General features: G+C 42.8%; 2 protein-coding genes across 3 annotated transcripts in view; one reads left to right on the top strand and one right to left on the bottom strand.

Annotated features, from left to right (window-relative positions):
* Positions 1 to 452, bottom strand: part of clcn6 (chloride channel 6) — a 32,318-nt gene extending 31,866 nt beyond the window's left edge. The window contains exon 1 of one of the 2 annotated variants that reach the window (XM_079558186.1): positions 328 to 452. In XM_079558186.1, coding sequence (XP_079414312.1) covers positions 328 to 402 — 75 coding nt within the window. In that variant the 5' untranslated portion in view covers positions 403 to 452. The remainder of the gene's footprint in view (positions 1 to 327) is intronic. The other variant, XM_079558187.1, reaches the window with a different exon arrangement.
* A 4,382-nt stretch (positions 453 to 4,834) lies between these two features.
* Positions 4,835 to 23,983, top strand: mthfr (methylenetetrahydrofolate reductase (NAD(P)H)). Its single transcript, XM_079558226.1, has 11 exons — positions 4,835 to 5,088; positions 7,091 to 7,329; positions 10,799 to 10,909; positions 10,972 to 11,165; positions 15,647 to 15,897; positions 16,082 to 16,216; positions 16,713 to 16,893; positions 20,676 to 20,858; positions 22,178 to 22,279; positions 22,356 to 22,475; positions 23,588 to 23,983. The coding sequence occupies exons 1-11, from the start codon at positions 4,844 to 4,846 to the stop codon at positions 23,978 to 23,980; spliced, it is 2,154 nt and encodes a 717-aa protein (XP_079414352.1). The 5' UTR covers positions 4,835 to 4,843; the 3' UTR covers positions 23,981 to 23,983.
* Positions 23,984 to 25,910: the final 1,927 nt, after the last annotated feature.

The following is a 25,910-nucleotide window of genomic DNA, read 5'->3' on the forward strand; positions in this document are numbered from 1 at the left end:
GAACAAACATGGAGTAGTTTAACTGACTGGGAAATAATTTGAAAAATGTAACCTATTGTTTTCCTGATGACAGACAGGTGCCGTCTAATGAACTGCAGTTTATTGCCCTTGACAACCGCTAGTAAACCGATTAATAACATTGTTGGCCTTAGTAATAATGATATGATGCTGCAGACCAGGGGAAGTTGCAGTGTCACAAGCCTTGCTATAGAACTGTAGTAAGATGCTCCAGGTTCTCCCCTGAGGAGCAGCCCCATACTCTGTCCTCTGTCGCCAGGACTACGACTCCCAGACCCCGCAGTGCACCCGCTGTGCACCAGTTCCTACCAGCTCCTCGGGGGTCCGCGTCTCTGACTCTCTGCAGCAGCACTTGCAACAAAAACAGTTTCCACAACACGCCATCTTCACCGCGCTGCCTTCGTTGATGAACGGGGAAAACGACTCATCAATAACACAAAACAATTCTGTGCAACTTTTTTCGTTTATTTTTTTGTTTATAGACCACCATTGTGAATTAACAAGCCACAAAGGCCCCTAGGGAAATGACACACCACATTTGCTGGAGATATATTGAAATATATATTGCCAAAAAAAAATGTCTCATTGTTGCAAAGGCTTCGCGAACGCAACGAATCACGTGGTGATTATCATAGTATACTTCTAGATTGGACGTTGTCATGGAAATCTTATTGCACCGACATCGGCCATATTGCGAACATACAAACACAACAGAGACCAGTGCAGTGTTTTAGAGCTTTCATGATCTTTAGTAAAAGTACTCCCTGATATAGGTAGCTGGACTACCGTGTGTTATCTTTCATTGCATGAAGTTTTTTCTTCTTCAGATTTTGGCTAACCGTCCCATCACAAGATGGCCGCCCCGCCACAGTGTGGATTCTAGAGGAGGATCATAGCTGCTCAGCTGCAGTGACATAGCGCATGCGTGTTCAGTTGAGCACTATCTTCACTGTCACAGGCACTTTACGTAAATATCTGCTTGCGTAAGTATTCAATTGCTTCAGCCAGTCTAAAAAGGGCAAAAATATGGGACACAGCGACAAGAACACCCCTCACAGAGGCATGTGTCCCCGGGTGCCCCTAACAGCGCCCCCAGTCGGCCGCCCGCGCCAGTGTCCGTGGGAAAGAGCGACGCTTTGCGCTCCTCCTCCCAGATCAAATCAAATATCTGCACACCCCCCAGCACAAAGGACCGAAGCCGGGGACAAGAGAGGTGGGCTTACTCCGCTTTAGGAAATGTGCATGGTGTGAGAGTTAGCATTAGCTCCGGAGGCATCATTGTTATGATTTGGCAGTTTAGTGGGCAGCGAGGCTACGAGCACGCATGGATCTGAAGCTAGCAAGTTTCTAGCCAAACACCGCACGTGTGCGCAGATAATGTTATAGATACTGCAATGTTTTTTACACCTGGTGGCTCTTCTGTAATTCATGGGTGTCTTTTTTAATGAATAGCGTTAGCATTTTTGAATTACCGTCACTGTTCCAACAAGAAGTCATTCTTGAGCCTCAACAGACTGTTTACCAGCTCATTACGAGGTAAATGGTTTTCATTCGCCAAGTTAGTAAAGGCAATGCGCAGATCTTAAAGTGGAGTATGGACTGTATACAGAAACCTTTTAGACACTCTTTGTGGTAGTACTAGTTATTTTGAAGGTGCCTGTCAGTCAGATAGGGATTACATACATAGTTATTAACAACCCAATGTTTAGTACTTACTTTAAAGCTGAGTCAGATGATTTTAGCCAAACCTGCCAGCTGTAACCACAATTATTATTGTCTGTGTTTGCGGGATTATAACAGACAATATTGAATGTATGGGACTGAGTACACATCCTTGAGGTCAACCCATGATAGGTTGTCCTGGTTTAAAGTAGAGGAAAGAGTGGCCTGCAGTCTTATATTGTTCTGCAAAAATGTTTACATTCTTCAAAAACACTTTGGTCTGTTCTCCCAACTACGGCTGACCAGTGAAAGGCACAGTTTAAACACTCGACAGGCTTCATGGTGTCATTTTACACCTCCACTGCCGAAGACAATGCTCTGAAGAGAACTGTTCTGTACAGAGCTATGCTTCTGTGGAATAAGCTACCTCATTCTTTAACAGCATTGGTGTTCAAAAGCTGTTTTAAAGGAATGGTTAAAAAAAAAACGTCATCATTATGGGATATAATGTAGAGAACAATATTCTCCCAGGTTAGGTGTATTGAAATATTGTATTGGCATGTTCTTGTGGTGTTCAGTAATGGGATTTTAAATGATCTATTTGTACATGTATGATGTTTTGTAATATTTTAAATGTAGCATTTTCATGGACCCCAGGAAAAATAGTCTATTAAGGTAAAGACTAATGGGCATCCATTATAAACCCATGCATATGATAGTGTCCATCAGCTGCTGTCCACAGAATAGCCCAGCTCCATCTGCTGTGTCACAGGCCAATCACACCCCTGACCTCTTCTCTGCTGGCTCTTAGCGATTCAAATTTCAGGTGCAGCTGAAGCATTGCAAGCATTTGCGTTGCAACCTCCTGTTTGAGCTTGCATTTTCAATATTTATTTTTCTTATGCACTCAGCTCATAAGTGTCTTTTGATGAAAATTAGTTTTTGTTTTAGAAACACCGCTGTACCAGCGTGCAAGTCTGCATGAAATGATTTCTACAGCATAACACAGGAAGTGGAGTAAACCAATCAGCGAAGGGCAGTCAGTGGTGTTATTAGTAGGGATGGCCGATATATCGGCGCCGCCGATATTATCGGCCGATATTTGTCTTTTTTTCACATATCGGTATCGGTCCGATATGGGAAAATATCGGCCGATATTTTTTTTTCCTTTGAATTATTTACTACACCGTAATGTCATAGCGCACCTGAATGCAGCAGCAGTGTAGACGGGGCAACAATTTATTCAAATTATCTCAAATAAACAGTGGCTCTTAAAAATAAAGAACCTCCAGCATAAATTCACACGTCTCCAAAAGAAAGTATGTTTTTACTAAGTTTAAACAAAGTGGAGCGGACACTTGGACACCACAGAGATACAGAGCCACAAGTTACTGCTGCAACAAAGTGGACTAAAACTGCCTCATGGACATTATTCTGAGTCAGGATTAACAGGAATCATTTTCTGATGGATTATTTGTCGCTACATCTGAGGTGAGTGTTGCGAAAGTTTCTCCGTCTTGACGCCAGATTTATAACTTTGTTTGTTAGCGCTAGCATAGCTGCTAACAGGCTAAAGGCTACAACACGTAAACATGACCTTTCTGTGATCATATAGGTCTAACTACAGTGATGATAATGTCTGTATTCACGTTTACTCTGCCCACCTTTGTCATGTTAATGACCCGTGAAAACGAGGCATTATGTCATATCGCATTTTCGCGCATATTTAATTAGACGCTTTTGCGATCGTTCGCGCATTTATCATTGAAAACGGTGCAGTTCAAAGCTCATGCTAATCTTGTAAATCTACTGTTTGCTTTTTGCCAGCTCTAAACCAACTCTAAATCTTCAGTCTGGCCTCATAAGTTCATATAAGGTGCTGTTAAAGTGACATGATATTTCCAATTCCAAAGCTTCATACAGAGCAGTGTGTCCTTTATCAGATTTGTTTAAAGTTAAAACATGTAGCTTAAACAACATGGTAGGCTACATATTTTAATAGAAAATACAATAAATAGTAGCCTAGCATATTCCCAGTGTCAGTGTTTACCATTAATAGAGGACATGGGTGAAAGTATAATAATAAGTAGGTCTGAGTAAATATTTAGCCAAAAACAAAATGACATTTCACTCCAACATTGCATTTGGTCTTTTTAATATTTTTCTAATAAAAAGGATTGTTTCATCCTGGTGTGAGATGTGTCCCAGGCATAAGACATTCCAATAATGGAACAATTTACAAACTTTACCACATTTGAGTAAGCCTTTCTATTGATTTTTAACGTTGAAATAAATATCGGCAAATATCGGATATCGGCCACACCAGTGAGGCAAATATCGGATATCGGTATCGGCAGAAAATTTTCATATCGGACCATCCCTAGTTATTAGCGGTTTTGCATTGATATTCAAACAGAATGTTTGATTAGAAAAAAACCTCAGCTCTCCCGGACGCCGCCCATAGATTGTTTTTGAGGGCACTTCTGCATCCCAAGCGTGATGCAGCTCACGAACAACACGTGACCGCAAATAAACGATTCTGATTGCATGGATCCGTTTGAGTTTGGCAGAAGCGTTAACAGCAGCTCCCTGACCAGACTGATATCCCCGTGTATAACATATACAGAGGGGGATCATTCTGGATGCCAGGCAAGGAATCAGGAACTAAACCAGGTCTGAACCAGGTCTAAACAAGGTCTAAAGGAGTAAACCACTTAACCAAGTCTAAAATGGGACTAAACCAGTTAATCGTAGAGAGGTCAGTTTGAAGATAAAATATTTAAAATTTTTACACAATTTAAAAATGTAGTGGAGTTGAAAGTACAGATACAGGCTCTAAAATGTAGTGAAGTAAAGAGTATTCATCATAAAGTAAAAGTACCATTCATTTGTACTTTTTATTTGTACTTTTTACTTAGTTACTTTCCACCACTGAATTAATGTAAATTGAGACTTATTGATTGAAATTAAAATCAAATTATTCATCAGAAGCTAGGTGATGTTTTTGCCCGTGGCTTCTTTTACTTTTTGTCTGGTTCTTTTAGTGTGTGTGAATATCTTGTGAAGTAAGTATAGATTTAGTCCTTATTGGTGTCACATCATTGATTCAAACTTTGACATGAACACTGTTCTCATAGCCTCTGTGCACAGTGTGTGACCCAGGATGGTGAACCAGGTCCAGCGTGGTGATGGCAGCTGGGGCAGCCGCAGTGACTCCAGTGCGGCCAGTAACAGTGGAGGGGACAGCTCGAAGGAGAGCTCTCGCTGCTCCACCCCAGTGCTGGACGCTGATCGCACCGACAGGCTACGTCACAAAATGCGGCGCAGAATGGAGTCTGGGGACCACTGGTTCTCTCTGGAGTTCTTCCCTCCGCGCACTGCCAGTGGAGCGGTCAACCTCATTTCCAGGCAAGCTTCAGCTCACGTTTATGAAGCACAAAGCAGCATAGTAAAGTGGACTTATCACACAGAAAAAAACCTGCTTTTGAGCCCCATCACATTGATCTTCTATGTTTTACATTTTAAAAGAGGCATATCATGCAAATTCTACTTTTTAGTACTTAGAAACTTTTTAACATGTTATAACCAGGGGTTAAAGTGGGCCAGAAGGGTCTGGAACGGTGTTCTGCCACATTGGGTTATGACGGCAACAAAAAAAGATCTCTCACTTGACACAAACACCAAACAGAAGAGCGCACAGAGTTTACTTAACTTCTTTTGCTATTCCTTTTGAGGCTTTCCCTCCTTATGGAGGATGTCAATGATGGTTTTCTGCACAACTGTCAGGTCAGTAGTCCTCCCCATGATGGTGAATTCTACTGAACCAGACCATTTAAAGTCTCAGGTGTTTTGGATGAATTTGCTGATGAAAGGAGACACTTAGAGCTACAATATAGTCCCATTTCTCAATATTCTAATCTTCTGAGATTTTGAATTTGGGTTTTTTTACAAGCCGTGAACCAAAATCATCATGCAAAGTGAGATATATCAAGCCTTTCTTTTGTTATAATTTTGATAATTATGACTCACAGCTTGTTAAAACCCCAAATGAAACATCTCAGAAACATCTCAGGATGAGCGCAGTCTGGAGAGGATTGTCAGGAAAAGGCCATTCAAAAGTATGGAAAACCTTCACAAGGAGTGGACTGAGGCTGGAGTCAGTGCATCAAGAGCCTCCACACACAGACGGATCCTGGATAAGGGCTTCAGATTCCTCTGGTTGAAGCATCCTGGTCTTCCATAACACCTCAGCAGTGCCACAGGCTGAGAGCATCCATGCCACACAACCGCATTAAGGCAGTCATTCAAGTAAAAGGCCCAAACCAAGTACTATCTACATGATTATAGTTTTCAAAGGGCCCACATTTATCATTGATTTCATGTAATATTCAAATTTCTGAAATTTTTAACAAGCTCTAAGCTAAAATTTTCAAAATGAAAACAAACAAAGGCCTGACATTTGTCACTTTGCATGCCATGAGTCTATTTCATATATTAGTTTCACATTTTTAACTGAATTACAGAAATAAAATAACTTTTTCACGATAGTTTTCTGAGTTTCACCTGTATTTAGGAGGACCCAGCAAAGATTTGATCTGATATAATTGTGTTAAATGAGAACGTTCTGGCTAATGTTTTGGCCTGTTCCCCGAATCATCACATCAGACCAAAAGTGTTCCTGAAACTATTCATTTACAAATGAAGCACTGCTGCCGTGTATGGAAAGCAAGCAAAAAGTTATTATTTTTATATATTTTTGGCTTTCGCACACTACAGTTTTGTTTTGTATTGTGAGCTTTTATTAAGTTTTGAAAAATTTGAAAGCATTCCCTATTGTATTCTAACACTATACCGCCTTTGCCATGCCCAATCCCGTCAGACCTTGGAAGCTAAGCAGGGAAGGGCCTGGTCGGTACTTGGATGGGAGACCGTTTAGTAACACCAGGAAGCCTAGCGAATGTAGTGTGTGAGTGAGTGGTTGGTGGTGGTCGGAGGGGCCGATGGCGCAGACTGGTTGCCTCGCTTCCGTCAGTCTACCCCAGGGCAGCTGTGGCTACAATAGTAGCTCACCACCACCGAGTATGGAGTGAACGAATAGTGCAATACAAAGAGTGTCCAGAAAAGCGTTATGTAAAACCAATGCATTGTTATTATTATTATTATGATAAGACAATAAATAAAGGATGAACATTTGACAATTTTACTTCAAAACCAACTTTATTTATGTATTGTTCTTGCACCGTGATGCACCGAACCGTGGATCCTGCGCCGTGAGAGAGCTGAACTGTTACAACCCTAATAAATACTATATGAACAAATTACTCCAAGAAGTACAGATACTTACTTGAGTACATGTAAATGAGTGGCCTCCACTAAAGCTGAATCTTGAATTGGGCTCTGTTGTGGGCAGGTTTGACCGCATGGGCTCTGGAGGGCCTCTCTTCATTGACATCACGTGGCACCCATCGGGAGACCCCGGCTCGGACAAAGAGACCTCCTCCATGATGATTGCTAGCACAGCGGTCAACTACTGCGGTCTGGAGAGTGTGCTCCACCTGACCTGCTGCAACCAGTCCAAGGACAACATCAGCAGACACCTGAGCAAGGCCAAGCACCTGGGGCTGAAGAACATCATGGCTCTGAGAGGAGGTACATGTGGACACTCGTACCTCACCAATGTTAGCATTTATCTTTAAAAGTCCCTTTGCCAACAGCCTGTGTCTGGAGAGTGTTGGGATGTACAGGGATCTGACTAAACTGAGCTGATTTCTTAGACAGGGCACAGAACTGCCACTAATTTGGTCAGGTTTTCTTGGAGATGCTTTATCATTACGATGGTGCAGTAGTTAGCACTCGTGCTTCACAGTTAGAAGGTCCTGGGTTCGATTCCCACCTGTACGGGCCTTTCTGTGTGGTGTTTGCATGTTCTCCCCGTTTCTGTGTAGGTTTCCTCGAGGTACTCCAGTTTCCACTACAACAAAAAACATGTACAATAGGCCAGGATGAATGAGGGTCCATTTGAGAGTGTGAGTGGGGGACGACAGATGGAAATTACAGGGTTCGTACAGTCCTGGAAATTCTGGAAAAGTCATGGAATTTTGAAATCAAATTTCCAGTCCCTGGAAAAGTTTTGGAATTTTGAAAAACTTATTTCAGAATCCTAAAATATAGTAGAAAAAATAATGGGTAAATCAAAAGTAAATCAGGAATCACGGCGCACATTTTGATTCAGGCAGTGGATAGGCCTGTAGCGGCGACAGGTCCCCCGCCTGTGTTTGCTCTGTAGGAGCTGCGCTCCCTGAACAGCTAATGCGAGCTGAAATGATGACAATAATGCGCTTATGGAGGAAATGATTGGAGCTGGCTTCATAATAATAACACGAACACAAGACCAGAGGATGTAAAGCGGAGTAGCGAAAGTTTAGCTACTACCGCACATAAGAAATGCAGACAACGTGAAGTTGGAGATGGACTTTTCCTCAGGCGAGTAAAGAATCAAGGACCTTGTTTATCCGCTCTTTCATGCAAGTGTTTAAATTGGCAACATTGGATCATGAGGACTCCGGTGCTTTATACACGCATGTTCTTCGGCAACAACGTAACAACGGGACTATAGCAGGTACCGCGCACGCTACGCAGTGTTTGTTTACGGACGCTCTCAGAGCATCCGACCGAAACATAAACTTCTACCTGTCTGTTCGAGCCGCTCCCCGCGACCGTTTGTTTCCAACAGCCCGAGCAGCGCTTCAGGCCACTCCAGATTACACACGGATTAGACGAGAAAACTCACAGTGAACAAAAATGAGTGTTTGTTTTGTCACGATCGCGTTGTCTGTTGAACAACGTTACGTTAGTAAAATAAAACATGCAGTTCTATCGTCTCCGTGGTTAGAGTTGGTTAAAGACGCATCTCCGGAGGTTCGCATTTACAACAGTATTAAAAAATTCTAAAAGTAACAAAGCTATAACGTCAGGCGTGCGATAGGATTAGTATTTTATCCTGGCTGTGTCTTTTCCAGTCACTTCTCACTCCAGTGAGAAACTATTGGCACAAAGCATAGCCAACCATTGTTTAAAATCCTAAAACAGTAAACTGTAAAAATGTGAATCCTCAGAGTTACAGAATATTACCCCACTACCCCTCATATACCATAATATTTAGCAGAAACTGTTTTTCTTCTGTATTACTCAAGTACAAGTCAGAACAGCTCACAGAAGTACCATTTATTGTACAGTTTATCCAAAAGTTCAGCGGCTGAGCCTAAATGTTACTATTGCCCCCCCTCTGCTCAACGCTGAGGAAGCCTGTGATGCTCAGAAAGAAAAAAAATTAGAGCTAAAAGAGTGATGTTTAGTGAGTTACATTGTGTGAGCTCAAGTTGTTTCAAAACTAAAAAAGTGACTAAATCTTAGGACCATTCTCACGTTTGAAATTGCACTAGAATGCAGGAAAATAAGGATGATAAGCTATAAATTTGTTGGGTGGGGACCCCAAACCTTACACTAACCCCCACTTTAATGTATCTGTCAGACACACAATTCTAGAGAAGCACATTATAGAAACTGATTCATAATAATATATCAGACCACAATGTGTGTGACACTGTTATCAATTCCCTGTGATTCACCAGTTGTTTTTGCTCAGTGTTGCTCTTTGGCACGTGCACAGGAGCGTGCACACGCCCGCGATCACCTTTTTCAAAAAAACAGAGTTTGCAGCCCAGTCAGGAGGCGCCCTGGTCATGGTCTCAGTATCATTGATCTTTTTCTAGTATTCTGGTCTCGACTACAGTAGGCCTAATCTTAAAAAATTATGGCATTGGGGTCCTGGAAATGTTGTTAAGGGTCATGGAAAAGTCATAGAAAACCTCCAGAGAAAATCTGTACGAACCCTGAAATTAACAACGGAGAAATTCACTTGTTACATTCGGCACTCGATAAGATCACTCAGGGTGTGCTAAATAGACAGGAAATGTGCAAACAGTTAAATAGTAAAAAAAAAAAGGGAGCGATAAGAGACATCTTATGTTCTCGTTCAGTCTGTTCTTGTCCCGCTCTGTGCTGCCCGGGGCCCAGCACACGGCAGCGTAGTGGAGACCAGAGGCTATCACAGAGTCTAAAAAGTCCTGAGCAGAGGCCTGCCCACTCTGAAGGAACTCGGTCTCCTCAGAAGGTGAGGCGACTTTGGCCCTTCTTGTACAAGGGTGTTGGTGTTGTGGGACCAGTCCAGTTACTTGAAACACACCCAGGCACTTGAAACCAATAAAATATCAGAATCAGAATTTGCTTTAATTAGGGCTGCAGCTGAGCCAAAAGATATGACATATCGTAGTTTATGATATAAGTATTTCACAACATTTATTTATGTATTTTCACTGGCTGCACTGGTGGGGCAAACAGCCACTACGATGAGGCTGAAGAGCCGCAGGTTGCCGACCCCTGGATGAACGCCTGAATGTAATGCCGACGTGATGCCGTGGACGCCGGGGCAGCCCTTGATCAAGCTCACAGGAACACGAGGTGGAGGCATTTCTCAAGCTCATAAAATAAATTTGGGTCACACATAAATTGACAGGGTCGGTCGGCAACCAGAACCAAGCTTTTTTTTATGCCTAAGGGGAAGTAGGTTTCTTGCGAACAAACAATGGTGCGCCAGTGCTGTCGCCGGTCGCCTTAAGAAAAAGGGGTCGACTGAGGAAATCACTTCCTCTTCACTCTTCTTCCATTAACATCACATGAGTTAAACACTGTCCCATGTCGCAAGAGAGAATATATTACATATGAATGCAAACCATACTTAATACTCTGCATATGTGACTTAATTAAAAGAATATGGAAGCGCACTGTAAAAATATTTGAATTATGCCATTGCATTTGTCAGTGTATAAATGTCTCCTGTCCTGGAAGAATTCTTGTCCACTGTAAATGCAGTAGAGGTCTGCAACCTCAGTAAGATGTCATTAAAGTGTTATGATTTTGAATTCCACCCTGATAATCATTATGAGGTAGTGATTGGATTCACAAAGCTGCTAATATTTTGCTTGAAAATCCAATTTCAGCTGACCAACATCGAGTACAAAGATCCAAATGGTGGATGACTGACTGTGTTCCTTTGCAGACCCAGTGGGCTCTGACTGGGAGGAAGAGGAGGAAGGCTTCAACTATGCCGTGGACCTGGTCAAACACATCCGCTCTGAATTCGACGATTACTTTGATATTTGCGTTGCTGGTACGTTGGCATTTGCCCTGAGCTATTCTCAGAGGAGCTGCTACTGACTTGTCTGTGCACAGGGTACCCCACTGGGCACCCAGAGGCCCACAGCTACAAGGAGGACCTCAAATACCTGAAGGAGAAGGTAGCAGCAGGAGCGGACTTTGTCATTACACAGCTCTTCTTCAGAGCAGAGACCTTCCTGAAGTTTGAAGAGGACTGCAGGGCAATCGGGATCACCTGCCCAATCCTGCCCGGGATCTTCCCCATTCAGGTACTCTCCTTAGAGACCTTCCCCATTCAGGTACTCTCCTCAGAGACCTTCCCCGTTCAGGTACTCTCCTCAGAGACCTTCCCCGTTCAGGTTCTCTCCTCAGAGACCTTCCCCGTTCAAGTACTCTCCTCAGAGACCTTCCCCGTTCAGGTTCTCTCCTCAGAGACCTTCCCCGTTCAGGTTCTCTCCTCAGAGACCTTCCCCGTTCAGGTTCTCTCCTCAGAGACCTTCCCTGTTCAGGTACTCTCCAGTGTTGTTTTCGTCAACGAAGACGATAACAATATCTTTTCATTGTCGTCCCTTTTTTAATAATAACGTAACGATGATGGGAGAAAGTTTTTCGTCAGATCGTTCACAAACAGAGTTTATGCACGGAGTGAGAGAACACAGCGGTAAACGTGACACGGAGCGGCGCCGTGCCACTCATGATGCGGCCGGGCAGCCGCGCCCCTTTCTCTCTCTCTCTCCCCGTGGCGTGCGGTCACTGCTCGCGTACATCCTCCTCGGAGCGTATGACATCCATGTCACAGGGACTTTATTTTTTCTCAGAACAGTTTTCAATACCGTGGCGTACGAACGCAGAAAGCATGTTGAGCATGGTATGTGCAGACAGCGCTGTTGGTAAAAAAAAAAAAAAAAAATCTAGAAGCGACGAGGAGAGCAGGCACTTTTTGGAAAAGTACTGTTCACAGTAGGCCTACCACTTCTGCAAGTGCCTATCGTTGTGTAATCTGTTTGTCAAAAGCTATGGAAAGCCAATAGTTAGCTATTATTTATCCCAATTTCCAAGACTTATCGAAATTAATTATAACTTCTTATAATGAAACAGACGAAAACTTTCAAATTTTTGTCTGACTAAAACGTGACTAAAACTATCGCATTTTGAAATGACTAAACCTAAAAGCATTTTCGTCCAAAAGACTAAGACTAAAACTAAAAGGGCTGCCAAAAACAACACTGGTACTCTCCTCAGAGACCTTCCCTGTTCAGGTACTCTCCTCAGAGACCTTTTAATCAAATATTTTCATTATATATATTATATATATGTTAAGTTAAGTTATTAATCTCTGTAGAGAAATTTGTTCTCTGCATTTGACCCATCCTCAGTGTCGCATGGGGCGACCTGTAGGAGCAGTGAGCTGCAAGTATGGTCTGGCGCTCTGGGACCCATCTCCATGATATGGAGCCAGGCTGGTGGTCAGAAACACCTGGCTGGAGGATTCACCTATTGCAAATGTTTTTACCACTAACCTACGCAGACACGGGGAGAACATGCAAACTCCAGTTGGGAATCTTTCGAGCTGCGAGGCTCGCTGACCGTTGTGCCGCGTGCTGATAATTGTATAGGGGTTTAAACATTCATCTTAAACATTCATGTTACCGTTATTATAATGTATTGGTCCAAAATATGATAAATCGTTTGTACTGAATAGTTCAGCCTCAGATGCCCAATATACAATATAAGCCAATGTCTCTGCTGTTTTTCTTTTCTTGATAATGTGTTGTATATGACAGAAAAAAAAGAAAAAAAAACACTGCTCTACACTTAAGACCAGGAGGACTTTGAAGAGGCCTTGTAGCAGATTTATTTTATCTAGTATTGAAATTAGTTTTCTTCAGTAAGTTATGTAGTGGTTTGTTACAAAAGATTGTTCATGTGAGTAAAGATTTGCTATTGATTTTGAGCATGCTGGCTAGGTTTTGTTAGCATTCATTTTCATTGACCCTAAACATTGTCAAAGGTGCACCTGTGATGATTTGGAAGGATAGAAATTAGTGATGCACGATGTCCACTATACCTCAAATATATGCTAGTGATGCACGATAATGATCCGATAACCGATAACTTCCCAACCGATAATGACATTGATAATCTATTATAGAAAACGCTATCTCAATGGCCGCCGCCTGGGCGCCGCCATGTTTATTTCCCATACCGGCTTTGAAGCTAAGCAGGGAAGTGCCTGGTTAGAACTGGGATGGGAGACCGTTCCTCGGATGCTAAGCAGGGAAGGGCCTGGTTAGGACTGGGATGGGAGACCGTTCCTCGGATGCTAAGCAGGGAAGGGCCTGGTTAGGACTGGGATGGGAGACCGTTTGGGAACACCAGGAAGCCTGGCGACAGTACTGAGTGTGTGCGTGGTTGGTGGTGCTGCTGTCCGAGGACAACCCGCTGTCACAAAAACGCAAGTGCACGAGATCTGACTGCCGTGCGTGTGCGCGCATCCAAACCGGGCGATGTGTGCGTGGGTGTGCGTACGTGTGTATGTATGTATGTGTGCGTGTGTGTGCGCGCGTGTGTGTATGTGTGTGTATGTGTGTCCGTGCGTGCCCAAAACCTGCTCAAACACGAGCCTCTAATCAAACGCGCTGCTCCGACTGATTTATCCTCCGTGTGAGTAAAAGCGAAAATGAAACTACAACTTAACGAGCGCATGGCCTGCACTGCGTAGTTTTTTCCTTTTTTTTTTTTACTTTGCTGCTGTACCATTTGTTTTCTATTTTGCTTTCACGTATTGTGAGCCCAGAGGTACATTTTATTCTAAAGCAGCTTTGAACGCATTGCCAATTTTATTGTAAGGTTATACATACTGTCTAACAACGATCATTAGGCTATTCCAGTTCAAAACCTACTCATTATTTTTTTTATTGTACACTACCGTGATGCACCAAACCACGGGTCCTGCACCGTGAACCAAACCGTTACAGCTGAACCCCTAATATTTCTCCATAATTATTCCACTGTCTCTTGAATCCTGTTCCCCGAGTTTAGCGAAAATATTGTCGTAGTTTATAAGAAAGGAGTACGGGTGCATCAAACACTCCAATTGCAGTTTGTTTGAAATTGTTTTTTGCCTTCATTCTTTTACTCATTTGTAGTGGCCATAGTTTTTGGAATGGGTTGGGAACCACTGGTCTACAGCTGAACTGTGTGACGGGTTGGACATTTCTTTGTAATCACTGACAATCTCAGAATATCCAATGTGGAGACTAGCGAGGCCCGGCCAAAGGCCGGGTCTCAGCTAGTTATATATGTATATTTTGACTTTATTTTATTGTGACAAGAAATCAATAACAGTTCACAGGTCTGCCCAAAATGTATAAACTCTACCAAAAATATACGTGTATAAGTGTATAAATATAGATCAAATAATGAGTTTTACTTTGGGTTTGGATCTCCACTTTTTTACTGTTCCATTGTCTGAGCAGGTCTGTCTCTGCTCATCTGTGTCACATCTTATTTAAAAAAAAAAAAAAAACAATAATATTACTCCTTCCTTAGTATTTCTCTTTTTGTTGACATCATCATACTAATGAGTTCTTGGATACAATACTAGAATATAGACAGAGAATTTGACTGAGTCTAGAGGCGTGTCTCCTGCTGTTTTATATGGTGCTGCTGAAACCTGCCGCTGACATGAGAGAGAAGTGATGCCAAATCCGTGCCTGTGAAAGATTCAAGTTTGACGATACGACAGAACCACGAGCAGCGTGGGTCATTTCATCAATGTAAAACTTTTCTCGTTCATAGTGCTTCAATTGCGGGGCAATCGTCTTTATTTGATCAGAAATATGAAGATAATATAATGGTTTAGGACCCGCTCTGTTCGAGTGTTAAAGTGTTAGCGGGTCAGAAAAAATGCCATCCCGCACATCACTACCGTATTTTCCGGACTATAAGTCGCTTTGGAGTACGCACCAGCCAAAAAATGCGTAATGAAGAAGAAAAAAACAGGTCAGTCGCTCCGGAGTATAAGACGCACTAGTCAAACATTGCCTATTGAAGAAAAAACAACAGGCTGAATAGGCGTACGGTGTGCTAAGGTAACACATTGATGGTTAATAACATGAAGCATAAACAATGAACTAAATAGGTGTCTGGTGTGTTAACGTCACATAACTGGCAACTTCCTGGGGACAGAGATGTAACTGCACTGTTGACAAGCCTCTCCCATGTTTTCAAGCTGTCATCTGCGAACTCGTTCCTCTAGCTGTGGCCATCTAGCTTTTAGCCCGTGATTAGCTTGTTTTGTTTACTTCATTGCAGTAACCTCTGCTTCTGCTCACTCCAAACTTTCTTTCTGCAGCTCGATTAGCCTGCAGCGCCCTCTAGCAGCATGTGAAAGTATTTAGAATTTTAAATAAAAGGAGGAAAAAAATCACACATTAATCGCTCCGGAGTATAAGACTATGAAACTATGATAAAATGAAAAAGTCGCACTATGAAAAAAAGTGCGACTTATAGTCCGGAAAATACGGTACTAGAAATGCATTAGAAATGTTGTGAATGGGTTTGGACTTCGTTATCAGTTTAAACCTTTAAAGGATGGGTCAAAAAAACAGCACTATAAAGTACACTTTAAAAACAATCATGTACAGAGCCATTTAAGGGTTGCCCAATGTACTTTTTCCCAGAGGCCAACAGGGGGCATTAAAGAGGGGTGTATGCACACCTTAATCAACAGTACCTTTGTGTGCAGGGTTATCAGTCTCTGCGACAGCTGGTGAAGTTGTCCAAACTTGAGGTCCCAGAGGAGATCACCAGAGTCATTGAACCCATCAAAGACAACGACGCTGCCATTCGAAACTACGGCATTCACCAGGCGCTGGAGATGTGCCGCGTGCTGCTGGACAGCGGCCGAGTCCCAGGGCTCCACTTCTACACCCTTAACCGAGAGGTGGCCACCATGGAGGTGCTGAGGCAGCTGGGGATGTGGCAGGAGGACCCACGGTCAGTTTCACTTCATTATCCAAATACAGCATCAAATAGACCGACAATGACCCTTTCCCTTAGTGATGTAATGTTCTAGTTCCACTGTATGAACCAAACAAGCATGTACAACAAAAACAAGCTGACTTACTTTTTTCTGAAGAACATAAATGACACACTCTGCTGTGCTGTGCTGTGCCCACAGGCGTCCGCTGCCCTGGGCGGTCAGTGCCCATCCCAAACGCAAAGTGGAGGATGTGCGTCCAATCTTCTGGGCCTCCAGACCCAAGAGCTACATCTACAGAACCCAGGACTGGGATGAGTTTCCCAACGGCCGCTGGTGAGGGCTTCACACAACACAGCTCGTTTCTCCTACGTGCACCAATCTAACAATTGTACACAGCACTGGTGTGTGCCGCCCAGTGAGGCCGCTGCTGTTGTGATATTAGGCTGTACTAAATCAAATGGATTCTCTTTGACCCTTCGTACTCGCTCTTCCCGATGCATTTAAACTGACTACCAGTATTCTTTCTAGTTAAACTAAAATCCTTTTTTCTGGGCACGTTTGGTTAGATCCTTTAAACAAATCCTGTTTCTACAACAAATCATCCAGTCTTTCTGAGATTTATAATGATTATGAATATAACAATCATATTTGGGATCAAGTGCAATGCTGCCTTCTACTATTCTGGTTCTACTGACAGCTCTGTAGGCACTTAAAACTCGAGTCATAACATACTTCTGATGCTCCCCTTTAGATTGGAAACAGCATATTTGTCTAACTTTAATCAGAGGTGCCATGAATGCCCAGTAAAATGAGCGTTGCTTGTGTTCAGGGGAAACTCCTCGTCTCCTGCATTCGGCGAGCTGAATGACTACTACCTATTCTACTTAAAGAGCAAGTCTTCCAAAGACGCACTGCTGCAGATGTGGGGGGAGGAGCTGCACAACGAACGGAGCGTGTTTGAGGTCTTTACCTGCTACATCACCGCACAACCCAACCGCAAAGGCCAGCAGGTACTGAACCTTTCTACATCACCACATACTTCCAACTGCAAAGGCCACAAGTTACTTAATTTGTTTCGATCACTTCCTGTGATATTCCTCAATGGCGTCACCTGGTGGTGGAGGTGATGTTTCGTAGGCAGCTTATATGGATTTTCTGAGGAAGATCACAGGAAGTGATCGAAACTAGTAAAGCAGGAAACAAACCCTCTGTCTTACTAAAAGAACAAAACAGTAATGGTCGAATCGAAGAAGACAGTATGAAGCTTTTGCCAAGTCTTAATAAAAGGTACTGAGCCTTTCTACATCACCACTAGAGGAAGGCCGAGATACAAATCAGACAGATAAGAGCAGACACGAGACTGTGTTCATGAGAATGAGACGAAACTTTAATGTAATCAGTAAAAAATAAATACTTTTTTTTTTCTTTTGTAATTAGCAGTTTGTGGCAAATTCAAAACAGTTATGAATGGGAATTGAAAAGATTCTCTTATCACACCTGTCTGTCAGACCTTTGTCACAGACTCATAGTACTGTCACGGAAAGCTTTTTCAGATCTGTGCATGCATGTAGTTGGAATAATTTATCTTTAAAGCATTTTCAAAAGGCTGTTGCATAAACAGTTATTGAATCAGTAGGGTTAAAGTTAAGTGGTGATTTCAGAGGCGCAAGAGGAACAGTAGTTTGTCTTGGTAATAAAACGTTCATATGACTGACTCAGCATCAGTCTGGTCCAGACTGGGGCACAGAGGAAGAGCTCCATTGAACAGGTTAACAGGTGTGTGATTTTTCTTCCTTCCTCAAATGTCTGTGCATAAGAAACAAGATGATTTAAACATTGGTGGCTAACTAGCTATTCCTTTCGCACTTGTAAGCAATCTACAGTAAATATATAGGCTGTAGTTAGTCTAGTTTAAACAAAAATGCTCTGTATTACTCTACACAGGAAGGAGAAATCTCATAGCCCTTTGATCTCTCGAGATCTTGGACCATCCCTTATCAATACACCCTTATGAGCATATAAATAATAATAATAATGCCATATACTTGTAATGTGCTTTACAAGCCTGTAGGGTTGTCCATGGTTAACCAGTTAACCGTTAAGAATTGCATAACCTAGTAAAAGCATTTTGCTCGGTTAAAGCTGCCTTAAGCGATGTCTTTTTGAATTTTTCTCATCAGTAGGTGGAGTAGTGAACCTCTGCTCTGCTCCACCACCACCCCCCTTCCCTCATCGGGGACGGGGGGATTCAATGACCTACGTAAATCTCATTAATCTTGTGTGAAACGCACATTCATCCGCATAATTAAGTATGTTAAAAGCAAATATTTTGAGATTTACATTCATTTGCTAAACTGCAACTTTCATGAAAGTCTGTCACTTTTTTGGGACATTTAGAACATAATAATTTAATTTAGAACTAAGTTTACAGCGCAGTGCTTTTTTTCCCCACAACCCTTGAACGGCTCAGCCTCTCCTCGGTGCTGCTTTGCTTTGTGAGGAAAAAGACCTGACAGCTCCTGTAGATATTGGATTAATAAGCAAACAGACATTTCATGAGGATTTCAGCTACAGAGCAGGTCGGTCAGATGTTTGTCAGTTCACCATCTTTTTGTAAACTTCTGTCATAATGCTAAACTGTTAGCCGCTAACTGTTGCTGCGTCTTCTGCTTCAAAGATTTGTGTTCACATGTTTGCGTTTACATGGTGCGCAAACACGTACTATGTATTATAATAAACATGGTACATGTTTTATTTTACAATAAAAAATAAACCCTTTTATTATAATAGATCTATGCATGGGTCTATTATACTAAAAGTGCGAGGTGCAGCGCTGGTCTTCTTCTGCAGTTTGCTGTGTGGCGCACATGGTGGTGCATCTAGAGGAGCTTATTGGTAATGCATCGGTGCCGGACCTGCAAAACTAGAGCAGCTTTAACTGGCGTCTATAATTTGCAGTGCTGTTGAAAATACTTGTAATACATTTTGCATCACCAGTGGCCGCCAGAGCACTCAGGAGAAGTAGTCATAGCACATGGCTTGGTAGTTTTTGAAACGGGCCAAAAACAGCACAGCGTGGGAGCACTTTACAACTGAGAATGATGGATCAAAATGCAAGTACTGTATTTGCATTGCAGTGTTTAGATATACCTCAAATACAACTTTGTTGTTGTACCATCTCAACAGCCAACATCACTTAGTAGGTAGCTAGGTAGGTAACACACGACTCACCTCTCGTTATTGTTATAAAGTGGGGGAAAAATAAGTTTTGTTTGTGTTATACACATGCATGTTTGAAAAAGCATTGGGGGTGAGGACTTGTATTACCAAGTTTCTCAAAGCGCTACACTGATGTAATTATTAATTCACTCCATACTCGGTGGTGGTAAGCTCGGTGACTGTTGTAGCCACAGCTGCCCTGGGGTAGACTGATGGAGGCGGGTCAACCAGTCTGTGCCATCGGCCCCTCCAACCATCACCAACCGCTTACTCACACAAGACATTCACCCAGGCTCCCTGGTGTCTCCCATACAAGTACCGACCAGGCCCTTCCCTGCTTAGCTTCCAAGATCTAACGGGATCGGGCAGAGCAAAGGTGGTATGGGCTCAACAATATAATGATAAGCCATAATGGACTTCGTACAGAGACCTGCATCCTCTGGCTCTATTCAGGGGCGTTATGTTTGGGACATGCACCTACAGTGGGAGGAAAAAGTGAGTACACTGTTTGGAATTTCTCACATTTCTGCCTAGATTGGTCAAAATGTGGTCCGATCTTTATTAAAATCATAAGAATGAGTAAACTAATGCCACCTTAACATTTACATTTTATCCTATTTTTATTGGCCATAACATGTAAACATTCATAGGAGTGCGTGGAATTACACCGCCTGAATCTCACTGAACTGCAGCAGTTTTTAAAGATGAATGGTCTAAGGTTCATCCTGATCATTGTGTAAGTCTAATCTGCAACAGAAAAGCAGTTATTGCTGCAAAAGAAGAGTCAGCAGATATTTAATACAAGGGTTCACTTACTTATTCCACGCTGCTGTGAATGTCTCTGCAAAATGTCTTGATAAACGTGTGAAATTACTTTTACATTGATGATAGCACGTTGTCCAGGCCCTGAGGCGACAAAACAGCCCCACACCATGATGCTCCTGCTCCAGACTTCACAGTGAGGAGAGGGTTTTGATGTTGGCACTGTTCCATTTTTCCTCCACATAGGACGCTGTGTGTTCCTCCCAAACTATTCAACTTTGGTTTGCGAAAGAGCTCTTGGATGCTCCACAGCACTGCAAAATATATGGTGGACTGATTAACCCAAAGTTGTTCTTAAAGCAGTGAACCAGATCCAAAACTGGAATCGATTCAATATCGGATATTTGTGGCCAATATATAATGTATTTTTTCCAGTATCGGCTTCAATATCCAATACCAGTTTTGGATCGTGCATACCTTGACACAACTGTTAAGTTTATTAATTAAAATGAACGGTTATATATTCAAATGTATGCAATTTGTTATGAATTATTATTATTAATTATGTATTAAGATTCAGTATCCGTATTGTCACTGATATGGCCCAGGTGACTGTTGTGAGTGAGTGATTGGTTGATCATGGGGGAGGGGCCTAGAGCCCCCCAGGAGGCTGCATTACCACCACTGAGTTATGGCATGAATGAGTAATGCAGAAAATTGTAAAACGATTTTGAGCATCAGGGAAAGATTCATTATTATAAATATTCTTATCAGCGTTTGGGGAATACCAAAGTGTGATGTTCTGCTGCAGGTGATGTGTCTGCCCTGGAACGATGAGCCTTTGGCCCAAGAGACCAACCTGCTGAAGGACGAGCTGGAGAGAGTGAACACACGGGGGGTTCTGACCATCAACTCTCAGCCAAACATCAACGGGAAGCCCTCTACAGACCCCATTGTGGGCTGGGGTCCACCCGGCGGATATGTCTTCCAAAAGGTCACACACCACCCCCTTTAAGTGTAACTCATTACTTATAAGCAGACTTGGGCGGCACTTACAGGACCATGAGCGAGGTCTGTGCACACCCCCCATATGTGATACTAGCACTAGCTCCTCTACAGAGCAGCCAGTGCTGTTTGGAGGCACTCACACAAGGTTTTAGACACAAAAGTGCAAATTACACTGAACTGCCAACAGTAGACACTACTCCAAATGTAATATTATTATTGTTATTCAGCAGAACAAAGTAAGTTCAGTGTTCCAGTTTAAGTGGGATGTTTTGAGTGAATTGGATGTAAAATCATTGCCCACATAAACACACTATGGCCTAATTCAGCAAACTTCAAACTAGAGGTGCTTGAAGATCCTCCATGAGAAGTAACAGTTAATTTGTTCTTTGAAGAATATGCAAAGTTACAAAACCGAGTATGTTGTCGATAACAAGAAATCAACATGCAGCTGCTTGCAATGTCATGTTTAAAAGCATTCACTTAAATTTAAACACATTTTCAGCACGTTTGATGTGTCATGAAACGGCACTAAAGAAACTGGTTGTTCCACGACAGAACGGAACTGCTCATAAATAACTTGAAATATGACATTCTTAAAGTATTGTGCACTTTTTATTAGTAATATTAAATGAATAAAGTCACACTAAAATCACACGGCACTTGATCAAAATGGGAACTTTGTTGTCAAAAGTTGTACACACAGTGCAGAAATAAGACACTAAACACGGTTCAATCAATGTTCTCTATATGAAACTGTAGAATAAGAATTTTCTTTATTTTCCCTCTGGGATGAAGAAGATCTGATTGCTCTTTACAGTGCAGTGCATTAAAAACAAAGCCCTTGTTATAGCATTTTCAACATAGAGACTAGGTTTGGCTCCTGCACTGGCAGTTTGTCCAAATGTTTTACAGCATTGTTGTAATCACAGTATGCTTCCAAAGGTAAAATTGTTTGAGATTTAGGGGGTGCCCAAAGTAAGGTGCGTGGGCCTAACTTGGTCTGCTGTCATTTGGTCTTTGTCAGGACTCACCCTGCTGAACTTTGTAGAAGTTGAAAACTTGAGATACTCTTTTTGGGAAGACCACAAAACAGGGCGTGAAGTTAAAAGCGGTCCGAGAGAGCCGACTGCTGTGGAGTGCAGAGTGGGTCCATGGCTGTATTAGTGGGTCATTCTTTGACTAAACTGGAATCTACTGGCTTTGCATTTGATGACCTTTGACCTTTTGCTTTGCGTACGTCTGCTTTATATTGATCCTTTGTTAGAAACTCCAAATGTAAAATTCCATCTGATTTTTCTGTCACAGGCTTACTTGGAGTTTTTCACCTCCAGTGAAAATGTGAGCGCTCTCCTCAAAGTGCTGAAGAAGTACGAGCCGCGTGTCAACTACCACATTGTTAATGTTCATGTGAGTGCTGCTGTGGCGTATGTTTACAAAAGTCCCTGTCACAGAGGCCTATAGAGTCCATGTTTGCTCTGTACAGGGCCGAAATCTGACCAACGCCCCGGACATGCAGCCCAACGCTGTCACGTGGGGCATCTTCCCTGGCCGTGAGATCGTCCAGCCCACGGTGGTGGACCCTGTTAGCTTCATGTTCTGGAAGGTAAGATAAACACACGCCTTCAACGCTACCTTGTACCCTCTCGGCAATCTGCATTATCGGGAACGCCAGCCTCACCAACTTTTCAGTAATAGGCACTAGTTGAAAAATGAAATTAGAAATATAAAAACGAATGAAAGAAAGCCAAATTGATCTGCTAAAGCCACTGTCCAATTTTTGTTTTGACTTTTTTTAGCAGTCACATTGCAAGACGTGTGGATTGTAACATCATGAGGTTTGACCGTAAAGCTGCGTTCAGACCTAATGCGTCTAAAGTGTCATTTGAAAGTGATTTCTGTGTATTGTCAATGTGAAGGCACGCACACGTGTGATTCACGCGACACAGAGCGGTGCTATGAGGCAGAGCGGGTTAGGCATCAGCTGTTACAGCCGGTGAATGTTATAACACTTTAAGGTTAAGGTTAAAGTTTGTCATCATACAACTGTACAACGAAATTTGTTTTCTGCATTTGACCCATCCTTTGACACCGCCGGGACCTGTAAGGAGTAGTGGGCATTGTACATGTAGTGGGGAGAACATGCAAATGCTACACAGAGAGGCCCCGTCCAGCTGGGAATCGAACCCGGGACCTTCTAGCTTTGAAGCACAAGTGCTCACCGCTGAGCTACCATGCCGCGACAGGAGGAAATGTGGAGTCCACACAACAAGAGACACAAGTCAAACATCGTCTGAAAGTGAGGAGGAAAAGGTTTTTGACGGCGCAGCCTGCTTAAATAGACTTCTGAAAACAAAAGAGTCAATAAAGAACACACTGGATTACAAACATGTTTTAAACCAGATATTATTCTGGAGGCTTGGCAGACAGGTACAGCACACTTATTAAAATAATACGAAATAGGTCTAAAGAATATGAAATGATGAGCAAACCACAGAGACGTCCCCACAGCCGGGGCAGGAGGCCCAGAGCAGCTCCTTCTCAAGGAACGCAAGCAATACACACGACTGATTGCAACCGTTCCAAGCGACCAACTAGGAGCAGGTCACATGATTTGACACTTTAGGTGTGCTGGGGGCTAAAAGCAATCTACATTTGTCTGTGAATTGACCATCAAACAATATCTTTTCTCTGAGGTGCATTATGCTGTGGTTTCAGGACGAGGCCTTCGCCCTGTGGATCGAGCAGTGGGCCAAGCTCTATGAAGACGAGTCTCCTTCGCGAATGATCATCAAGTACATCCACGACAACTACTTCCTGGTCAACCTGGTGGACAACGACTTCCCTCTGGACAGCTGTCTGTGGCAGGTCATCGAGGATATGTTCGAGCTGCTGCAGACTGGGCTGGACGCGCTGGGGGCCCTGGACATTGGAGATGCGCTGGGGGCCCTGGACACTGGAGATGCGCTGGGGGCCCTGGACACTGGAGATGCGCTAGGGGCCTTGAAAACAGGGTATGAACTCGGGGCCCTGGACACTGGGGACAGTGGGGCCAGCGGCGGGACGCTGAGAACACAGGACTCTGTGACCGACGGGCCTGTGTCTCAGTAACAGTCTGGATCCGAATACTGACGCGTGCATCTACTTTTGACCAGTGCGTGATAGGATTTAAATGGTCACTGTAAAGTGTGAACTCTCAGCCGAAACGACAGCTTAGTTTCTGTCTTTTTTATTTTCTTTTTTTATGCAAAACCGTTACAGAATGAACTAAAGAGCAGGGAGAGACAAGTAGCAAATGATTCGGGTCTGGATTTGCACTCATGATGATATTCCCATTAGTCTGAAATGCTAATGCTACGCTAACATAAACTTGAGAGCAGCTCTGCAGGCGCCAAAAAGCAACAATCAGAAAGTATTTGTGTGTGTCTTTATTGTGGAAGAAAAGTGATTAGATGAGCTGCTTCATGGTCTGAGTTGAGCTAAATAGCCAACTTTATTTAACCAACCACCATAGTGCCTTTGTTTAGTGTCAGATCGCCAATTATATTCTATATTTCTATTTTGGGCCATATTGTCCAGCCCTAGTGCCTAGCATCAAGTGTCACATCTATAACCACTAGGCCACTGTACTGCACACCTTTAATTACCTCTTGAAGGTCTCGGCTCTTGACACTGAACGCTGCTGAGCTGTAGCTCGTCTCAGGGCTTTGGATGGTCTGCAAAAACTCATGACACCAATGAATTTTACAAGTGATATTTTTACTATATTTTGTTACAAGGAGTTTACGTGTTTCACCTTTAGCTGCTCTTTAAAGGAACAGTCCACCGTTTTTCATACTGAGATGTGTTCTTACCTTAGCTTAGACAAGTTGATGCGTACCTGTCTGTTCTTTATGCGTGTGCTCAGTAGGGATGGCCACTGTAAAACGGTACCTACTTGGTACCAGCTGAAAAGCTCTGGTCGGGGGCGTTATCAAAAAACTCCAATTATTTTGGTGCAAACTTTTGGTACTTTACTCTCCAGACGTCAGTAAATGACCCGCAGTGAGTGTAAAAAAAGCAACACGAGCCGCTTCAGCGCAAATGAAGCCGTATTTCTGAAAGCCAAGCAAAGCTATAACTTTTGTAATTATTACAGTTGGCAGAGCCGCGGTCTGTTGTTACACTGGTTACCACTCATGGCTAAACTAGTAAACCAAGACGAGAAGAGAAGAGAGTTTTAGGGCAAACTGAAAAGCAAAACAGAGCAGTGACAACAGGAAAGACATCGACTCTTTACCTTTACCACGGAGGCTGCATGTTGTTTACTCTGCTAAACTCCAGCTGCACCGGAGGAGGAAATCAAAGATTGTTTGTGGAAAGTGCTGCATTAGACATTTTTGGTACGGTTTCAGTTTAGTGAGTGCTCTCACTGTGCAAAGATCTTTGAGTGTGAAGTTGTTTTCGCTTTGTCGGACAGCGCAGTGTGTTTAGAACAGTTTAGGTGAAAGAAAGGGTGTCCTGATGTGGAGCTGGTCTGTCCCTGCAGCTCAGGAGCTAATATTGTCCTTTCTCTCTTTTTATTGCTGCTAAGGTGGAAATTCTGTTAAAAACATAAAGTTGCAGGTGATGCTCCTGCGGCACTTTCTGTTGTGCTGTTTTATGACATCCTGAACGATATTATGTTTTATACATGCTATTTTATTTGAATTAAAATAACATAGGCATCCGAAAAAGTACTATTAAGGCACCAGTACCAAAAAGCAGGTATCGTTCACGCAAAAAGACCAAATAAATACCAGATAAAAAGGGGAACTGTATTGTAAGGCGTAATAATACCTTAGGAGCACTAGGAGCACATCTGCACAGTAATATCTTCACTCCTATAGAATTCTCTGCACGGATGTCTAAGCTCAGCTAAGAACATATCTCAGTATGGATAAAAGGTGGTCTGTTCCTTTTATAGTAATGATGTGTGTGCTTTTATACATATTTATTGTTTTTTTAGAAGTGGTGTGTTTACTAATGGTTGCTTACTTTGGGCTCCAGCGTGGGATGTATG

This window comes from Gobius niger (assembly GCF_951799975.1).
Source record: "Gobius niger genome assembly, chromosome: 6".
NCBI classification, from domain to species: domain Eukaryota; kingdom Metazoa; phylum Chordata; class Actinopteri; order Gobiiformes; family Gobiidae; genus Gobius; species Gobius niger.